The 22,854-nt window shown below is 35.9% G+C and overlaps 1 protein-coding gene across 4 annotated transcripts in view; it reads right to left on the bottom strand.

The window, feature by feature from the left end:
- Positions 1-16,522: 16,522 nt before the first annotated feature.
- Positions 16,523-22,854, bottom strand: part of LOC125673048 (uncharacterized) — a 33,223-nt gene continuing 26,891 nt past the window's right edge. For 3 of the 4 annotated variants that reach the window (XR_008801438.1, XR_007369243.2, XM_056159431.1), the window contains one exon: positions 16,651-16,868. Coding sequence is in view for 2 of the 4 variants with exons in the window: in XM_056159431.1 (XP_056015406.1) it covers positions 16,689-16,868 (180 nt within the window). In the remaining 2 variants the exon portion in view is untranslated. Of the gene's footprint in view, positions 16,869-22,854 lie in introns of all 4 variants that reach the window. The other variant, XM_048909311.2, reaches the window with a different exon arrangement.

The following is a 22,854-nucleotide window of genomic DNA, read 5'->3' as shown; positions in this document are numbered from 1 at the left end:
TAAAGAAACCACGAGTTTTATCCACACTGTAGATAAGTAAAGAAACCACGAGTTTTATCCACACTGTAGATAAGTAAAGAAACCACGAGTTTTATCCACACTGTAGATAAGTAAAGAAACCACGAGTTTTATCCACACTGTAGATAAGTAAAGAAACCACGAGTTTTATCCACACTGTAGATAAGTAAAGAAACCACGAGTTTTATCCACACTGTAGATAAGTAAAGAAACCACGAGTTTTATCCACACTGTAGATAAGTAAAGAAACCACGAGTTTTATCCACACTGTAGATAAGTAAAGAAACCACGAGTTTTATCCACACTGTAGATAAGTAAAGAAACCACGAGTTTTATCCACACTGTAGATAAGTAAAGAAACCACGAGTTTTATCCACACTGTAGATAAGTAAAGAAACCACGAGTTTTATCCACACTGTAGATAAGTAAAGAAACCACGAGTTTTATCCACACTGTAGATAAGTAAAGAAACCACGAGTTTTATCCACACTGTAGATAAGTAAAGAAACCACGAGTTTTATCCACACTGTAGATAAGTAAAGAAACCACGAGTTTTATCCACACTGTAGATAAGTAAAGAAACCACGAGTTTTATCCACACTGTAGATAAGTAAAGAAACCACGAGTTTTATCCACACTGTAGATAAGTAAAGAAACCACGAGTTTTATCCACACTGTAGATAAGTAAAGAAACCACGAGTTTTATCCACACTGTAGATAAGTAAAGAAACCACGAGTTTTATCCACACTGTAGATAAGTAAAGAAACCACGAGTTTTATCCACACTGTAGATAAGTAAAGAAACCACGAGTTTTATCCACACTGTAGATAAGTAAAGAAACCACGAGTTTTATCCACACTGGCAAGTATCGTGGCTAACGAACTTCTTAGACAAAAGCAGTGATTTCTGATATTTACAGTCACTCAAAACCAGTTAAGAATTTTTAAAAATTTGTATACAGATGAATTATTTGGTTTGTTCTCCGTAACTTCAAAAACAGTTCGTACATTCTGAGACATCACCCGCTGTAGTGCTACCAATGTAGACCTACTATGCTCGACGCCACAGCTTTGAGTACACATGCATACCTGATGCAGTATTGTTGCGATTGGTTTACAGCAGCAGCAATTTACAAGGGCAAACTTTAGTTAGCTAATCTGATAGAACTTTGGTATCATGCATGGTTTTTGTGAAATGTAAACAAACAATGAGCCCTTTATCGGCACTGGTCACGTCTACATGAGTGAAAATTCTGAAACAGAATGTTAAACAATATACATCTAACCAACTTAACCCTCCTGTTCCGCTCGTCCCACAAATGCATTATTGGGGACAAATCTGGACTGTATGGTGGTCAATCAAGAACTGAGACTTTTTTAGCCAGAAAATCACGAAAATTCATAGAAACACGAGGCCTCGCGTTGTCATTCTGCAACGTACGGTTACGTTGATAGATAAGTGGAAGGACGTGTGGTCTCAAAACCTGATTCCGATATGTTACCGCTGCAGCATTGCCACAAGGACAAGAGGTATTTTCACGCCTTGAGATATCCCTGTCCATACCATAACAGACCCTTCATCGAATATGTCGCTTTCCGTCAGCAAACGTTAGAATATCGCTCACCACGAGGTCGATAAACACAATTAGGTGGATGTGCAAGCAGCCACTGCAATCGACATTGACATCGACTTTGCGTAAGTGGTGCATCTACATAGGGACGTCGTGGCCTTAAAAAACGCCCGCATCTGATTCCTACTTATTCTTGGACATGAGTGCTGACAAATTGGCATGCCACCTCCGTCGCCGTCTGAAATGTCACGGACGGGCGAGAGAGGGATGCCTCTATCTTGACATCGCGACGTAACGCGCGGGCGTCCGCTCCTGAGACGGTCACCCAAACTCACTGTGGCTCTAAGATGCCAAACTACACAGACTATTGCTGGGCTACATGACTATTCGAATGCTCCTACATTATCGATTTCACTCAACCGCGGCATTTTGCTCAACAATCACTTCGCCCCGCATGCAGAAGGTCGGGGTTCGAATATCGACCGCGACAGACCTAAGTCGTTAAAACAGGCGGTGACAGTTCCATCGTCAAACGCTCGGCATCAGGTGTGAATGCCATAGGTCCTCGGATATGACCTTAAAAATGGATGTCCCGTGTCACAGTAGGTGTGTCACGCTAAAGAACCCTGACTGCGTAATAGCCGTAAGCACCAAGCATAGGCCAATTTCAAGCCCTTCATCGGTAACTAAGACACGTGGTCAGTTGCTGAAGAAATTCCGGTGAAAACATGCATGGTCCAGCAAAAGGTCTCTAGCTGAGATGGAAGGTGGATGGCCCCATATGAAAGGTAGATTTTTGATAAGGGTATGTAACCGAGCAGGAAGGCAGATGTTGGTTTAATTAATTTATTCAATAGAAAATTAAGGCATTGACCTACAATAACAGATTAATAATACCGAGCGAAGCTCGGACGGGCTGAAGGCCCGTCCGCGAAGCAAGGCTCTAAAGGTAACACGTATGTAAAAGAAAAAAGTCAAAATCAGCAAAAGAAAAAGAGATAATCCCTATATACATGTACGTTCACTGAAATTTTCGTGATCCATATGGGCGTCGCCATTTATTTTTTCATTACCTGCTTCAACAGTTATTTGTGTTTTATTTTGAATGCCAATAATAGAAGACTCTGACGTGCAATTCCTAATTTAAACACCCAGTTTGTTCAAAGTGAATAGTATAATTATCATTGTAACAGGTTTTAGCAAATAATTACATATAAAACCGTAATATGACTAAATAGATGAACGAGTTCATGAGTTTCTTTAAATAAGAATATACGATAAAATTACGGTTACATTTTTACCATTTTGAATTTATTGGTTAATTTTATTTAGTTTTATAATGGCCTTTTTCACTGCATACGGAATGTATTATTGTTGTTTATAATTGTTTGATTTGAAAAAGAGAAAAAGGTTGAGGCTAAATGTGACGTCACAATACACAGTTTACGTCGCCTTGTGTTTTATTTCCCGCGTTCAATGAATAGGCGGATCCTGTAAAACTGTTGTCCCCATATAAACCCCTTTAATATTGAGATGCTACTGGGTTTTTAGCGCAAGGAAAATTTCATTAAAAATATATATTTTTAAATGAATCATAACCTACCATACTTAACGGAATTATGATTACCACTTGGGACACTCCAATGACCATTACACGCTTCGCTCGGCCCAACGGTCACACCGTATACATATTATTACAAATCAAGAAAGAAATACATAATTGAAATATGACAATTGTAAATTGTACCCACAGTAAACGTTTTAGAAACATAATACTATACTTTATAAAAATGTGAACATGTGTTCTGTAAATAATTTAGATTAAGATCTTACAGACGCATATAATCATTACGACTTTGAAAGCAAAATTACAATAAAGTAACTAACTTGCAATCAAAATAATTACGTATATCAGTTATTTATATGGAAATGAAACATATACTTAAATAGAAATAACACACCATAAGATGCGGAAGATATCAGCTGGTTGTAATTCTTCAAAACGTATTACTGCTCTAACTACATAGGTAAGCGCGGTAGATTTATACATATACTGAAAGACTATTATTGGATAAAGAAATATGAAATGACCAATGAAATCAAAGAACCAATGAGATAACAGAATAAAACTTTACTCAGCCAACTCAATCCAGATGCGCAATTGAACTTACGGTAAATTGAATTTTAAAATTGTATTTAGCAAAACGATCAATGAAAAATATCAAAACGAATAAATACATATAGAAATTCATATTTATACTATCACAGGTAGATAGGGTTCTTGATTGTGCACAGTGTCTAAATCCCCATGTTTGGTACTGTGATGGTGTTGGGGTGGTGCGGTTTAGCCCAAATGAGAGAAAATCAAAGCAAAAAAGGGGAACCTGCTCAGAGCATGTTTTGTGCACTAGCACCAGCATTTATAGATTACATGTACACTGTAATTTAGAGTAATAATTTATTAACTACAACAATATGAAATACAAGTATTGACATAAAAGGGAAAAATAATTTTTCATTAATCTGACATGATCTGACTTTGATGTATACCCCTACCCACATGTTTCAGAATCAAAGAAACTCTTCCCTGCCTCCCCAATTTTTAAAAAGAATGAGAAAACGAACAGTAAATGCATTCTCGTCTCTTTGGGTTTTTTTTAAAAAAAACTTTATTACATTAAATGTGACTGACATTTGCAATCTTTTGAGTCAGTTTTAATATATGATTATATTTATTGACATATAGGTTTATTTATATGCATGCTCATATACGATTGTTAAAACTAGTACAGCACCCCTGTCGCAATTTATAGAATGGTTGTATAAACAATTAAACATTAAGGTCAAAATTCTCTTCCATATTCAATTTCTATAAAACCATGTCCAGTGAACAGAACACGAGTTTTATTATTGTAGGTACATGCAACAACTTCCGCGCTTAGAAAAACTCGCTACCTTGAAAATTGCTTTCACGCACGTCTTGCAGTGAAATTTAATGAAAAATCATATCAACAATGTACAAGTGCGAAAAAAAGTACTTTGCACTATATCTGCATTAACTTCTAGTACACATACATACATTCATTTATTTCATATATATAATTATAGAATGCTTCTATAATATTTCTTTAGAAGATAGTTCGGAAAGAAGGAACACTTTAAAAAAAGCTATACTTGTTACCCGTATGTTATTGGTTAATTTGAAAGACTTCTTTAATACTGTATAAAATTGCAAAATGTATTTTTAGAAAAAGTAGAAAGGGGTGAACCAACCTTACGAACTTCGTAAAACCAGTGTTCTGACGTAAGGCGTGTCCAAAATATTTAGTGTTGACACAACATATACTATGTAAAGTTTTTCATCTATAAAGAAACTTTCGGGGGGATTTGTATTCTAATTAACAAAACATGTTTACTGGTGCTGAAATTTAGAATTTAGCTTAGATGAAAGGTGAACATAACGAACAGTCATCAATCCCATACCTCCTATAAGCAATACAAAATAGAGAGTTGGGAAAACACGGATCCCTGGGCATTCCAGAGGTGGGATTAGGCGACTAGGAGGAGTAAGCATCATCTGTCGACCGGTCACATTCGCTGTAAGCCCAAGATATGCAAAAAAAAAAAACACCCCAAAACAGCAAGAAAATTATCATAAATTTCACAGCCCTTGGGGCTAGCGATACTTTCAACTAGTACTCAGGTGACTGATAAGACCTGTGGACTAGTGATACTTATAACTAATACTCAGGTGACTGATAAGGCATATGGGACTAGTGATACTTTTAACTAATACTCAGGTGACCGATAAAGCCTGTGGACTAGTGATACTTATAACTAATACTCAGGTGACTGATAAAGCCTGTGGACTAGTGATACTTTTAACTAATATTCAGGAGACAGATAAGACCTGTGGACTAGTGATACTTTTAACTAATACTCAGGTGACTGATAAAGCCTGTGGACTAGTGATACTTTTAACTAATACTCAGGTGACTGATAAAGCCTGTGGACTAGTGATACTTTTAACTAATACTCAGGTGACTGATAAGGCCTGTGGGACTAGTGTTACTTTTAACTACTATTCAGGTGACTGATAAAGCCTGTGGACTATAGTGATACTTTTAACTAATACTCAGGAGACAGATAAGGCCTGTGGACTAGTGATACTTTTAACTAATACTCAGGTGACTGATAAGGCGTGTGGGACTAGTGTTACTTTTAACTACTATTCAGGTGACTGATAAGACCTGTGGACTAGTGATACTTTTAACTAATACTCAGGAGACAGATAAGGCCTGTGGACTAGTGATACTTATAATTAATACTCAGGTGACTGATAAGGCTTGTGGGACTAGTGATACTTTTAACTACTATTCAGGTGACTGATAAGGCGTGTGGACTAGTGATACTTTTAACTAATACTCAGGAGACTGATAAGACCTGTGGACTAGTGATACTTTTAACTAATACTCAGGTGACTGATAAGGACTGTGGACTAGTGATACTTTTAACTACTATTCAGGTGACTGATAAGGACTGTGGACTAGTGATACTTTTAACTAATACTCAGGTAACCTATACGGTCTGTGGGCCTCTTGTTAAAATCGTTTTGAAACGATTTACCAACTCCTAGAAATGAATTATATTACTTTGTCGATAAGATTAAAATGGTCTTCGTGGTAAATAGATTTATGTTTGGTTCCAATATGCTACAGATGATATATATGATTGCAATATTTATGTATCAGGTCTCTCATCAGAAATTTAACGCATGGGAAATGAAGAGGTAGATTCGCTTTTATTTAATGGACATGTATATCAATCACACTTGGATTTCTAAAACCTGCATTTATGATAAGTGTCATTTATTTATTTTTTCTTTAAAAAAATGTGTTTATTATAATGCACCTAAAACTTCCATATTGCATTCGTTTATTTTCATGTTTGAATGACATTTCATACATTCATATTTTTGAAAACTTCCAAGTGTTCTTATACAAATGATGGTATTAATGTTTTATATGTATTTAACATTGTAACATCCATTTCTATTTTTACACCAAATATGAGGGGCCTCCGTACCCGAGTGGTTAGAGCATCGCGCTCAAAATCACACGCCTCTCACGTCTGCTCGGAGCGGGTTCGAATCCCTCTCGCGCCGGTAAGTGAGAAAGTTTTCCAGTTTACTTTCGGAAGGTTGGTGGTCTCTTCCCAGGTACATTAAATCTGGGTTCTCTCTTTCACCAATAAAAACTGGGCGCCACCAGATAACTGAACAATTGTTAAATGTGGCGAAAAACAGCAAATTTTAAACAATACACCAAATATGTCATATAACAATACCTGTATGTTTCCTATGCAATACTTTAAATTAAGAATGCTTATAAAATCATAGTAACCAATCTGATGCTTTTCTTCAAAATTAGCTGGTCTTATCCGCTCGCGTTAGCTCAGTGGTAGAGCGTAACCGGGAGGTCGTGAATTTTAGTCCCATTCCTGTCATATCAAAATAGGTAGTGATAGCTCCTTCACCAAACGCTCGGCATCTAGAAGTGAGAATATCGGGTCTTTCGGATATGAACTTAAAAACGGAGGTCCCGTGTCGTGGCAGGCGTTGACACGATAAAGAACCGTTACTGCTATGGCTCTGAACACTAAGCATAGGTCTAAATTTGTGGTACTTCATCTCTAGCTGGTCACGTTACAATGTGAGTAAAACAAAACTCGATGGGACGCACAAATAAACATCAATCAATCAATTTAATAAACAGACACTTAGCAAAATTTCGTGAACACTACAGGTACTTAGTATTTACAAAACAAATGATGAACGATTTAGAAGTGTATTGACGTTTGTCTTATATCGTGTGACCCAAATTATCAATCCAATCAGTCATGCCGAGTTTAGTGCATTCCCTTATCCATACAGGTCAGTAAATTGTCACCCACAGCGCAGAATAAAAAATCGATATGATGGTCATAAACATGTAACTACCTAGGTCACGTGTCAGCCCTGTATGTGCACGTCAATAATTATATATATCAGCCCTGTACGTGCACGTCAACAATTATATTATTTATTTCTTATTCATGCCACTGATGATGTCTACGGAGTTCACGGAGACTTTAGATTTGAAACATTTTACTCTACGGCAAATTCCAAAGTACAGTTACGAATATTTTCAATCATTTTGTCCATTAACGTATTTTATATCATGACCGATTGTCTCTAACGGACTTAGATTTGGAGCAAATATCTACATCTCATATACAAATAAAATTCATTTATCGACACACTATCTTTCTTACTATCCCTGGCCTTTCTTACTATCCCTGGCCTTTCTTACTATCCCTGACCTTTCTTACTATCCCTGGCCTTTCTTACTATCTCTGGTCTTTCTTACTATCCCTGACCTTTCTTACTACCCCTGGTTTTCTTACTATCCCTGACCTTTCTTACTATCCCTGGCCTTTCTTACTATCCCTGGTCTTTCTTACTATCCCTGGCCTTTCTTACTATCTCTGGCCTTTTTTACTATCCTTGACCTTTCTTACTATCCCTAGCCTTTCTTACTATCTCTGGTCTTTCTTACTATCCCTGACCTTTCTTACTATCCCTGGCCTTTCTTACTATCCCTGACCTTTCTTACTATCCCTGGCCTTTCTTACTATCCCTGGTCTTTCTTACTGTCCCTGGTTTTTCTTACTATCCCTGGCCTTTCTTACTATCCCTGACCTTTCTTACTATCCCTAGCCTTTCTTACTATCTCTGGTCTTTCTTACTATCCCTGGCCTTTCTTACTATCCCTGGCCTTTCTTACTATCCCTGGCCTTTCTTACTATCCCTGGCCTTTCTTACTATCCCTGGCCTTTCTTACTATCCCTGGCCTTTCTTACTATCCCTGGTCTTTCTTACTATCCCTGGTCTTTCTTTCTATCCCTGGTCTTTCTTACTATCCCTGGCCTTTCTTACTATCCCTGGCCTTTCTTACTATCCCTGGCCTTTCTTACTATCCCTGGTCTTTCTTACTATCCCTGGTCTTTCTTACTATCCCAAACCTTTCTTACTATCCCAAGCCTTTCTTAACACTATATATCGTCTTCCTTCCCCAGCGAAGACGTCTTTACATGTGAATATACTGATTTGAAACTATTTGTAATATTTGAAACTCCAACATTGGGATCAAATAATGCTTTTTAAACAATATAAAATGAATGTCATTTGAAATTCACCTTTGTTTCTCATCATTTATAACTCATAGTACACATGGTTGTGATTAAGCAATATAACACACTGTATAAAAATACTCAAAGTGATATGATTCATGTAAAATGTTCGCTTACATCACTTACAATAGGTCCGCGGATATAATGATAACTTACATCACTTGTGATTGGTCCGCGGACATAATGATAACTTACATCACTTGCTCACAACTATGTATGGACTGTAAATGTAGTACACAAAAAGTGTAAAAATGTACAGCCCTAACGTGACCTACATGTAATTCGGGCTCCATAGCGTATACTGTGTAAAGTCCCTCTCTATTCCTATAATAAACTGTATAATACGATTTCATCCTAGCTTAGAGATCCATAGCGTATAATGTGTAAAGTCCCTCTCTATTCCTATAATAAACTGTGTACTCTGTTTCCTAACCCTAGCCTAGAGATCCATAGCGTATAATGTGTAAAGTCCCTCTCTATTCCTATAATAAACTGTGTACTCTGTTTCCTAACCCTAGCCTAGAGATCCATAGCGTATAATGTGTAAAGGCCCTCTCTATTCCTATAATAAACTGTATAATACGATTTCACCCTAGCCTAGAGATCCAGAGCGTATAATGTGTAAAGTCCCTCTCTATTCCTATAATATGCTGTGTACTCTGTTTCCTAACCCTAGCCTAGAGATTCAATAGCGTATAATGTGTAAAGTCCCTCTCTATTCCTATAATAAACTGTATAATACGATTTCACCCTAGCCTAGAGATCCAGAGCGTATAATGTGTAAAGTCCCTCTCTATTCCTATAATATACTGTGTACTCTGTTTCCTAACCCTAGCCTAGAGATCCATAGCGTATAATGTGTAAAGTCCCTCTCTATTCCTATAATAAACTGTGTACTCTGTTTCCTAACCCTAGCCTAGAGATCCATAGCGTATAATGTGTAAAGTCCCTCTCTATTCCTATAATAAACTGTATAATACGATTTTATCCTAACCTAGAGATCCATAGCGTGTAATGTGTAAAGTCCCTCTCTATTCCTATAATAAACTGTATAATACGATTTCATCCTAGCTTAGAGATCCAGAGCGTATAATGTGTAAAGTCCCTCTCTATTCCTATAATAAACTGTATAATACGATTTTATCCTAACCTAGAGATCCATAGCGTGTAATGTGTAAAGTCCCTCTCTATTCCTATAATAAACTGTATAATACGATTTCATCCTAGCCTAGAGATCCAGAGCCGTAACTTCAGTTGAACCACTATACCAAGTTATATGCCTGTCATTCAAATCATTATCAAAATATTGAATGAAAAATATCTCACTACTATGTACTCTCTGTATAATACGATTTCACCCTAACCAGTTTGACCTTTGGGATAGTGACCTCAAAATCAATACGGGTTTTATACTTTGGCATAGTGACCTCAAAGACAATACGGGTTTTATACTTTGGCATAGTGACCTCAAAATCAATACGGGTTTTATACTTATTAGAACAAGCGTTGTTCCAAGTTCCATATCTGTTTAGCAAATGGTTATCAAAATATTGAGTGGACAATATTTTGTCATGTCCAGTTCGACCCTTGACCTTGTGATCTCTAAATCCATATAGGTCATCTACTCCTTATAGGTCATCTACTCCTTAGGTAAACCAGTGTGCCAAACACAATATCTGTCATATAGGTCATCTACTCCTTAGGTAAATCAGTGTGCCAAATACAATATCTGTCAAGCAAAGCATTCTCAAGGCATTGAGCACAAACTATTTTAGCATGTCCAGTTTGACCCTTGACTTAATTTAAATCTTGGGATCTGAAAATCACTAGGCGTCATCTACTCTCTAAGGGCAACCCTTGACCAAGTTTGGTAATTGTCAAATAAAAGATTCTATAGATATTGAGCGTGCAACACCTGTATAAAATACCCCATCCTTTCGAAGGGGGGGGGGCATAAATAAATAAATAATCAAATAAAAGAGAGTCGTTAACACCTAGCATTTCTTTGATTTAGAGCACCTCTGATTTCTGTTCTTTTATTACGCTGTATATAGTTCACCTAAAACAGAATGTTTAAAAATTGAAAACGGTAAGTTTTTCTATTACCTTGTTCACACAGGTTAAAGGTTCACTGTCCCTTAGATTCTCGTTCATAACATATCCAAAGCAAGATTTGATGATAAACGAATGGAATAAAATGAAAATCATGATTGTCCACACACAGGTAGTAGGATAGCCGTTCACCAGTGTGGTCAAGAGATGTGTGTTTGGGGGCCAACAAATCGGGCATGTCAATCATTGGGCAATATAGCGCCGTTTACATTTTGTCGTGTGACCTAGGCCTTGTAATTAACATACACACAAGCATGTACATTTAGTTTTTGCCTTTCTTTGTAAATTGTAGTGGTAGCCAGTTCCTTATGAATGCGGAGCTGTTGTGAACAATGCACATGTGATTGGTGATAAATACTGAACGTCCATTCTAATGGCTGGGAGTTACCCGACAGAAATGACAGTATAAATTGTAAATAAATGTAAGAAATAAATTTCATTTTTGAAATTACAGGAGAGTATGAACATCGTGAAGTATCCAGGCGTAAAGCGCCGAAGTTCCTACTCTCATGTCTACTCATGTATCTGAAATATACCCGGCACGATTTTCATATACACCGGAGTCACAGAATTATTAATCACCATCTCCTTCCGACTTCACACTGTATCCTTTCCACGGCTGGGCATTTTGAATAATACCCCTCTTCTGAAAAGGAGGGGGGGGGGGGATTGATGTATTTCCTAGAACTTACTCCGCTTCAATTTTACAAGGGTATGTGTATCCGGTACAAGAGGACAAAAGGGCCTAGCACGCCCACTTCATCTACACGGTATTTGTACATCAAAGAAGTTTTGTATACAAGAGATACATTAAATGATATTGGTAATGTCAATGTACCGTGATAACATTGACAGTTTGATGACATTTTTAAATCCATCGTCAAAATTATGATTGTCACCCTCAGATAACCCCTTTTTATCATTTCAATATCTTTTTGACAGCCTAATTTTCTTTGAAAATTTAAGTTATGCGATATCATTGTAAAGAGTGTGCCATTTTTTAATCTCATTCCGATAGTGATTATAACGGTTTTAAAAATCATTTGCAGGATAAATTGTGTAAAATCATTGAAATGTCGGTGTATCGTCTGTAGATTAAATTGTGTAAAATCATTGAAATGTCGGTGTATCATTTGTAGATTAAATTGTGTAAAATCATTGAAATGTCGGTGTGTCAGATTAAATTGTGTAAAATCATTGAAATGTCGGTGTGTCAGATTAAATTGTGTAAAATCATTGAAATGTCGGTGTGTCAGATTAAATTGTGTAAAATCATTGAAATGTCGGTGTGTCAGATTAAATTGTGTAAAATCATTGAAATGTCGGTGTATCATTTGTAGATTTCAGACCAGACTGTGCGACAGGTTGTGTTTTCTCTGTCGTTAAAATGGTGATTTTTAGCTCGTCGAGATGACTGTCCGGGGAGCTATTGTTATCACTCCGGTCTAGGCGTCACACTTTCAGGAATAATTGTTTTAGCCTGGGCTATATCTTTTGAACCAAAAGGGATCGGGTTTTGGTATTTCCCATATCGTTGCCTCACGGAGAAACCTTTGTTGTGGTACCAAGACTTTTAACATAATGACCTTGACCCTACTTTTTAAAAGCTTTAACCTGGGCTATATCTTTTGAACCAAGGAGGTTAGTGTTTGATATTTCACATATAGATATATCATGAAGAGACCTTTGGTTTGGCTCCAAGACTTTTGTCCTTATGACCGTAACCTTTACTTTGGATTTTGACCTACTTTTTAACAACTTAAACCTGGGTTATATCTTTTGAACCGATAGGGATAGGGCTTTGATATTTCACATATAGATGCCTCATGAGGAGACCTTTGTTTTGGTAGAAGATATTTGACCTAATGAACTTTGCCTTGAACTTTAACCTTGGTTATATGTTTTGAATCTAGATTAATAGGGCTTTACTGTTTCAAATATAGATGCCTCATTAGAAGATATTTCTTTTGTTACCAAAACTATTGACCTTGGACTTTAACATACTTTTCAAAAACAACCCTGGTTATATCTTTTGATTCAACGTGATAAGAATTTGATATTTCATATTTAGATGCCTCATGCCCAGGCCTTTGATATGATATCAGAACTTTTGCCCTAGTAACCTTGGACTTTGACCTATTGTTAAAACAAGAGTACCGCAAACGGTACAATATACTCCCGTCAGACAGTGAAATTCAGCCTAGAAGCATATTGTGCACTCTGAATTGATACAACACACATTCTGAATAGTAAAACCGTAAAGTGTGTCATGGTGCACCAATCCATCGGACATGTGAACTGATTATGTATTCAATTTTCACTGAGATTGAGGTGGTGACAAAATGTTGGTGCAATATCTATTTATGATGATAAAAAGTTCAGGAAACCATTTGATCTATGTTTAGCCCTAAAGTAGGTCATGGCGCACCAATTAAGTTGAAATGTTTGAAATGTGAACTGATTATGTATTTCTCTGAGAGGGAGGTTGTGACTAAATTTCAGAGCAATACATGTGACCATACCAAAAAAATCTGGAAAACTGTTTGACCTACTTCTACCCCTAAAGTACTGTAGGTCGAAGTGCGCCAATCCAGCTGAAATGTTAACTGCACTTTTCTTCCTCCGAGAGGAAGCCTTTGAATAAATATTAGGGCAATATCTCTATCCGTAATGAAAATAAAGCTCAGAAAACTGTCTGACCTATTTTTAGTCCAAAAGTAGGTCAAAGATGGACCAATCCAGCTGAAATGCAAACTGAACTTGTAGTCCTCTGAGAGGAAGCCCTTGATTAAATATCAGGGCAATATCTGTATTAGTAATGAAAAAAAGCCCAAAAAACTGTTTGACCTATTTTTTCCTAAAAGTAGGTCAAGGATGGACCAATCCAGCTGAAATGCAAACTGAACTTCTATTCCTCTGAGAGGAAACCTTTGACTAACTATTAGGGTAATATCTGTATCCGTAATGGAAAGAAGCCCAGAAAACGGTTTGACCTATTTTTTAAAAAAAGTAGGTCAAGGATGGACCAATCCAGCTGAAATGCAAACTGAACTTGTAGTCCTCCGAGAGGAAGCCTATGACTAACTATCAGGGCAATATCTGTATCCGTAGTGGAAAAAAAGCCCTGAAAACTGTTTGACCTACTTTTAGTCCTAATGTAGGTCACGGACGGACGGACCAATCCAGCTGAAATGCAAACTGAACTCGTATTTCTCTAAAAGGAAGTTTATGTGTAAATGTCAGAGTAATATCTGTATCTGTAACGAAAGAAAGTCCGGAAAACTGTTTGACCTACTTGTAGCCCTGAAGTAGGTCAAGCATGGACCAATCCAGCTGAAATGCAAACTCACTCTTACAATTCTTGAGAGAGATATTGTGACCAAATTTCAAAGTTGTACATGCATTCATTACAGAAAAAAGTTGAAAACATGACCTGGGACGGACGGATGGACGACCAGCCAGCCAGCAGGACAGACGCACAGGACAGTGGCATAACATAATATGTCCCATCTAATGACGGGCATATTAAAAACTTTAGCCTTTTGAACTAAAGGGATAGGTTAAATAGAGTCATACTTCCTGGCAAGCTATGTTGTCTGACAACTCTTGTTATGATTTGAAGTTGCCCCTTTTCCTTCATTTTAATGGTGATTTTCTTTTCCTTCATTTTAATGGTGATTTTCTTTTCCTTCATTTTAATGGTGATTTTAACTTTTTTTTTATTATTGGAATGTTGATGCCATTTCTAAAGGCCTCAACAGACCTCCTTTTTGTACATATATCTAGACGAATATCATTGAAATTGTTGTTCCATTTGTAAATTCATGCCCTATAATTGGCACTCTCAGTTCATCCCCTTTTCTTCATCTAAATGGTCTGACACTCTCAGTTGATCTCTTTACCCCCAATTAAATGAGAATTTCATTTTTTGTTTCTAGTGTCGATTACCTAGGAAACAATCTTCATTGTTTCTCTATGATCAAAAGTGACCATCATTAAACACAATGAGTTAGTTTTCTCAGACTTTAAGGAGGTACTCTATATTGTCATAATGACTGATTTCCATTTAAAACATGGGTGAAAATCTAAAAACCAGCAATATTTGTCAATTAATTTCATTAATTCTTGCCTAGCTGAGTAGCTCAGTAGGTTAGCATGTCAATTGCTAAACTGTAGATTACATGTTCGAGCCCAGCAGGGGTTTTAAATTTTTCTCAGATTGCTTTCAATGTAAACTGCATTTTTTGACTAAATAAAGTAAATTTGGAAGTTTTCAATTTCAAAATATTGTTGCACATATCCTTCACTTTGTATCCATATCACATACTATAAAAACACATCTTTTTAGACTTGCATATTATTAGTTATTATAGGTGGTTAAATCTTTATGGTTTCTTTACCATCATTTTAACATGACTTTTTCAAGTGTACAGTTGTATATTTATTTCAACTATTGTATTTTATATCATTTGATTGTACGGCGTGGAACTTTTTTCATGCATATCATGTTTTAGATTTTAGTAATTTTACTTCACATTATTGATGTTTTTCTAGCATTGTTTTGATATTATCTGTCTTAATGCTATTATAATTTCCTTTTACTACGTTTATAACATGCTGTATCATTTTTATTGTGTGCAGCGCTTTAGAGTGATTATTTATAGTGATATAGGGTGCTATATGAATAAATATTATTATTATTATCAAATTTCTCTGGTGTAGCATACCTCCTTAAATGTGTTTGACTTTGTCTACATGAATAAGAATTGCATTATACAACAGATCATTTGCCATTCCCTTGCAAATGAACACAGTATTTTGTGGTTGGAAAATGTCTCTTGCATTTTTAAACCCGAGTTTTTATTTAAAAAAAAAAAAACCAACATGAATCAGTGTAAATTATCTGACAGTGCACCCATGTCCATGAATGGCTTGATAAGATTCTCTCTTTCACATTGGTGTATTGCTTAGGCCAAAAAAAAAATGTTGGTTTCCACTTTCACCTCAAAATTTTTAAGGGTTGGTAGGTTATAGGTTGAATAATTTTCTAATGATTTAGTGTTCTATTATGCATAAAATAATAAAATAAAGTGAATATATAGTAATCAAATAAAATTTATATGATGAATCAATACATTTCTTCACTTTACTGTAAACAAAACCTGTTTCTGTGTTTTGGAATCTCTCTAGTATTAGTGCATGAAAAATAATTTGATAAATAAGTCAATATTGTATTGATGACATTTGCAAAATCTTACAGATGGGAAAAAATGTGTTAGGGTCGGCAGAAATGTTTAGGGTAGGAAGGGAAAGTGGAAACCAACATATTTTTTTTTGGCCTTATAGGAGTTATGAGATTTAACACTGTTCATTATCTTCACCTTTCATGCTTAGAATATCCATGGTACATGTATTTAATAAACTAACTGAATTTTAACATAAAAGTTGACTAGTTCTGCTTGACCATTTAGATGAAAAAATGATCACCAGCGAACAGCACACCATGAACTAAATCTAAAGATTTTAGTTGTTTCCAGTCCGTACCCTCTTACCAAGAGAACAACTCCTATTGTTTCACCATAAACATCTCAGACTTTAAATGGTTTTATTTTTCTACACCTACTGAGAGTTGCTCATTCAAAACTGCATAACACAACAGACCGTTTGTCAACATAAAGTAAACGGGGTATTCAGTAGTTCAAAAATTGTTCTACACAGCAAAAATAAACTTGTTTATTTAATTTAAAGAATAATAAATCATTGTAAATTATCGGACAGTACTCCCATGTCCACGAATGTCTTGATAAAATTTTCTCTTTCACGTTTGTGTAGGTAGTTATAAGGCCTGCTGTACTTTACAGATGACAGCTTTTGTAGGGATCCTTCCTTCAGATTTCTATAATACTCTTCTCCAACACTCAGGAAAGCAATCGTCACCTGAAATATATTTCAATATCTCAAAAGATATCATACATGTAAATATGTTTAATTGACAAACTACCAAAAATGTGTGTATTGAAATGTCGAGACTCTCTCTCTCTCTCTCTCTCTTCATTTTCAAAAGAAATTGTTATTTCTTATCAGTGGAGCTACAATTTCATTAATTTTCCTGTTGACTTCAGTAAGAGTGTTTAAATTGTGTTCAGTGATTCTGTAAATCATCAAATGTTTCCTTTGTGTTAAACCCCCAACCTTTCACACACAGACTACCATTTTGACAATCTGATTAAAGGGGCATGGACATGATTTGAACTAAAAAAAATTCAAATCTTATTTTTTCCACATTGCTGCAATTTTGTCACCAAAAACTGAATTCAATAAAAATTGCTCTATAACATATATTTCAGTAATAACACCAGTATCTAATTATTCCAAACACTTTTTAACCTCAAAACAGACATGAATATAGGTCATTTTGGTAACTAAATAATCATTGTCTAGCAAGACAATAAATCTTCGTTATATATTTCTTTACAGTAAAACTGGTTACCTAACGTAGTTTTATTAGGTTTCTCTTGTTTTTTGTACAGAATAAATGTTTTCATTAGTCATTCAATATATATTCCTTTGCCATCGAGAGATTTTAATAAAAATATGGTTGCCACCAATTTCACAGTTAATGCCCCTTTAATGTTTATAATGCTTAACTATGGCATTTCTATGGGTTAGCAACATGTTTACATCTTTCATTGAGTTACGAGAGATATACAGCACTCTTATTTCTTTGTTATGTGAACAACTATTGTGCCATGTTTTGTTTACATATAGATTACTTAAGAGAGGATATGTTTAAACCAAAATGAGATGTCACAAATACTAGACGAACTGGTTAATTGTGTTCATAATTCACTTGTAAATGGAGAAATCTGCTGAAAATGAAACTTTTACTTTTACATTTAACCTATGTAAACAAAAAAAGTTCAATGACCCAACCGTATTTTTGCCTTTTCATGATTATCTCCCCTCTAAAGGGAGAATGGTACTTCATTTAAACAAACATGAACCCCCTTCACCATTCACCCAAGAATGTTGTGTACCAAGTTTGATCGAAATTGGCCAAGTGGTTCTGAAAAAGAATATTTTCCTATATATCAGCATGTAAAACTTTGATACCCTATTTTGGCCCCAACTAACCCCGGGGGTCATGATTCTAACAAAATTGAATCTGCACTATGTCAGGAAGCTTACCTGACTCAGCAGATCTTAAGGAAATTTTTAGTTTACCTCACCCTATTCTTACATTTTTGTGATTATCTCCCCTTTGAAGGGGAGATGACCCTTTATTTAAACAAACTTGAATCCCTTCATCCAAGAAGGGGGCCTCTATGGCCAAGTGGTTAGAGCATCGCACTCAAAATCACACGGCCTCTCACCTCTTGAATCCCCTTCATCCTTCATGTACAAAGTTTAACTGAAATTGATGCAGTGGTTCTGTAGAGTTTACATCAACAACGACAATGCCCATCTAGATTTGACAATGAGTGACCGTCTATTTTTGACAATGAGTCACCATTTAGATTTGATAATGAGTGAGAGTGACCATCTTTTGATAAGAGTGACCGCCTAGATTTAAGGTATCTGTTGTTCACCTCCATCTCCCTTGACAACAAGACAGTTATTCCTTAAATGCCCTCCAAACTTTAAGTAAGTCTTGTATGGTAACAGTGGAAAGGGGGGTGGTGATGGCGGAGGGGTAGAGGGAGGCAAGATTTTAGAAATTGAAGATTTTACAAATTGGAATCTGTATTATATGTCAGAATGTAAATGTAAACGTTTCTGGCCCAGTGGTTCTTGAGAAGATCTTTAAAGATTTTCACTATATATTTGTATGTAAAACTTTGATCCCCTATTGTGGTCACATCCTACCCCAGAGGGGTGTGATGTTTATAAACTTGAATCTGCACTATTTTAGGAAGCTTTTATGTAAATATATTTACTTCTCTGTACCAACAGTTCTTGAGAAGATTTTTAAAAATTTTCCCTATATAATTCTATGTAAAACTTTGATCCTCTATTGTGCCCCCCCCCCCCCCCCAACACTGGGGGCAATGATTTTTACAAAATTAAATTTGTACTATGTCAGGAAGTTTTCATGTACATAATATGTAAATATAAACTTTTTCTTAAATATTTTCCCTATACATACATGTATGTATGTAAAACTTTGATCCCCTTTAGCGACCCCACCCCACACCTAGGGGCAATGGTTTTAACAAACTTGAATCTGCATTATGTCAGGAGGCTTTCATGTATATATAAATTTTTCCAGTCCAGTGGTTCTTGAGAAGATTTGTAATGATTTCCCTATATATTTGTATGTAAAACTTTGATCCCCTATTGTGGCCCCACCGTGCCAGCAACCCGGGGGCCATGGTTTTAAGAAACTTGAATCTGCACTATGTCAGGAAGGTTTCATGTAAATATAAACTTTTCTGGTACAGTAGTTGTTGACAAGCTTTTTCCCAATATATTTACATGTAAACCCATACTGTGGCCCCATCCTATCCCTGGGGACCATGGTTTTAACAAACTATTTCAGGAAGCTTTCATATGAATGTCAGCTTCTCTGGCCCAGTGGTTCTTGAGTAGAAGATTTTTTGATTATCTCCCCTTTGACAGAGGCAAGGCCCTTCATTTGAACAAACTTAAAATTCCTTCACCCAAAGATGTTTTCTGCCAGGTTTGGTTGAAATTGACACAGTGGTTCTGGAGAAGAAGATGAAAATGTGAAAAGTTTACGGACAGACAAGTTACAAAAACGCTGACAACAATGACGACAAACAAATTTCGATCAAAAAAGCTCACTTGAGTCTTTGGTTCAGGTGAGCTAAAAAGTGCTTGAACCTTGTATGGTAACACAAAATAAAATAATTAAAAGTGCTTGAGTCTTGTATGGTAACACAAAATAAAATAATTAAAAGTGCTTGAGTCTAGTATGGTAACACAAAATAAAATAATTAAAAGTGTTTGAGTCTTGTATGGTAACACAAAATAAAACAAGCATTCTGAGAGTATTGCATGGCAATACATAGTCCCTTACCGCTTGCAAAAATTACTGTACCACAACAATATTCAAAGATCATTATGTAGGTTATGGTAAAAGGAAAAATTGGGGAACCAGGATAGGAATGGTTGGAAATCAACTACTATTCGAGTAGAAACTAGACCAAGAAAAAAGACAAATTTATAATTAGGTTTAGGTCTTTATTCAAGTCCATAAACTGACATGTAGATGATCAATCATGAATAATTTAGCTATATGGTTGTATTTTAATGAGTGTAGTATTCTTAATTCTTATCTACAAAGATAAGAAACTTGGATGTAAAATATTCATGCTATTTTTCTACGTCCAAGGGCCATAACTTAATAGAAAATAAAAGGACCAATATGAAATTCAAACTCGATATGTAACTTATTATGGCAAAGCAATGTACCAAATATCAAATGAATATCTGCAAGCACAACCAAAAATCGTCTGGAAAACTGATAATTCATGCTATTTTTCTAAGTCCAAGGGCCATAACTAAGTGAAAAATCAATGGACCGAGACGAAATTCGAACTTGATCTGTAAATTGTTATGGCAAAGTGACATACCAAATATCAAACAAGAGGCCCATGGGCCTAGAATCGCTCTTCTGATACATTGTAGAATAGACAAAAATTCTCACTAACCAAGATTCATCAATTAACAAAGTTTGTTGATGTTAAGTCAAATAGTACCTGAAAATTTAAATGTAACAGTCCAAAAGTAGGGCATGATGACACTGAAGACTCAAGATGCATCAACTGACAAGTCAAATAGTATTCAAATATAGCCGTCAAATTCCAAAAGAAGGCCACAGTGACCTACTTTTTGGTCGACACACTCCCAAGACTCAAGATGCATCAACTGACAAAGTTTGATAATTGAAGTCGAATAGTATCTGAAATATTCAGACATAAACCTCAAATTCCAAAAGTAGGTCATAGTGACCTACTTTTTGGTCGACACACTCTGAAGACTCAAGACCCATCAACTGACAAAGCTTGATCATTCTAAGTCAAATAGTATCTGAAATGATCAAATATAGCCGTCAAAATCCAAAATAGGTCACGATGACCTACTTTTTAGTCAACACACTCTGAAGACTCAACATGCATCAACTGACAAAGTTTGATAATTGTAAGTCAAATAGTATCTGACATTAAAATATAGCCGTCACATTCCAAAAGTAGGTCACGATGACCTACTTTTTGGTCAACAAACTATGAAGACTCAAGATGCATCAACTGACAAAGTTTGCTGATCCTAGCTTTCATAGTGTCCAAAATATGCATCTAAAATTGAAAATGTGAAATTTGAATGTCTGCAAAATTCAAAAAGTAGGTCACTGTGACCTACTTTTTTTATAAATATGTTTCGAGGCCTCCAGACGCATCAACTTACAAGGTTTGTTAATTCTAAACCTCTCGGTATCTGAAATAACAACCTAAAATGTATTCATAAATGATTAGCCATAAAATTCAGAAAGTAGGTCATGGTGACATACTTTTCACATGACACACTTCAAAGTCCCATGATCCATCAACTGACAACTTTTGATGATGTCAAAGATATGCATCAAAATCCATTTAATAATAATTACCTGCGAAATTCAAAAAGTAGGCCACCATGACCTACTTTTGAGACAACATGATATTAGGTCCTAAGATGCATCAACTGACAAAATTTGATGATCCTAGTCCTTATACTACGCAAAATATCGAAGTTTTAACAAAACAAAATTCAAAGTCAACTTTGAAGTGACCTTAAGACCACACCCTTTGCCCCAGGATGATGCCTTGAACAAATTTTTATCTACAACCTACCCTCATCCTTATGCAAAAGTTTGGTGATAATTTGCCCAGTGGTTCTTGAGAAATTTTTTTAGCAACCACTACTTTTGTTTGCGTTTTCCTAATTATCTCCCCTTGTTAAAGGATCATAAGCCCTTGGGCCAAGGATACCCTGTGACAAATTTGACAAAAATTGGCCAAGGGGTTCTTGAGATATAGCCCTTTTCCCAAAAAGTTGATGCACACCGCACGCCAGACATAAGGCCATATGATTAGCTCTTTGAGCCTTTGGCTCAGAAAAGCTAATAAATATCTGCAAGAACAGAGAACAAGAGCCCCACAGGCCTTATCGGTCACCTAAATACTAGTGAAAAACTATCACTACTTTCATGGGCTATGAAATCTAGAAAAAATTTCCTGTTCTAAATATCTAAGTTAAATTCTAATGTTCAGCAAAAGTATAAAACAAGATGTGTTCTTAAAACTTCACTGCCCTTAAAAGTGCATACACTGATGAAAGGCTTTAAATAATAGGTGTATTAACATTAAAACATCAAAAGATATGACTAGATTGGACTCATCTTAAAGTCATAACCCTGGGTTGTGAAATTCACCATTTGTTGTACATCCTTTTCTGCTAATACTAAGTATGCATTTAGATTTTATACAGTATCAGCAAACTTATACATAAATACTATATACTAAGTTTGGTCCAACCCTGGGGTCAAAATCCTTACTCTGGGGAAAGTCAAATTTACAATTTTGGTGAAAGACTACCTGTTATATCCATTTAGTTTCAATTTAGTATCAAAAGCCTTAAAGAAAATGTTATTTAAGTGTTTTACACATAAACACTATAAAACAAGTTAGGACCTGCCCTGGGGTCATAACCCTACCCCAGGGATCATAAAATTTACAAGTAGGATAGAGGCCTTCCTGCCCTACAGCACTATGCATTTAGTTTTTCTTACATGTGTGTGGTTCTTGAGAAGAAGAGTTTTGAATATTGGTCTTTTGGGGGCAGTTTTTGCCCCGCCCCTAAGGCCCCAGGGGTGCAGGAATCCTGAAATTTACAATTTATGTTCCTCTTGTTCCAAAGATGTTCA

Source organism: Ostrea edulis, chromosome 3 (genome assembly GCF_947568905.1).
Source record: "Ostrea edulis chromosome 3, xbOstEdul1.1, whole genome shotgun sequence".
NCBI classification, from domain to species: Eukaryota; Metazoa; Mollusca; class Bivalvia; order Ostreida; family Ostreidae; genus Ostrea; species Ostrea edulis.
Note: the sequence above shows the minus strand (reverse complement) of the source record. Positions and strands in the feature narration are given on the sequence as shown.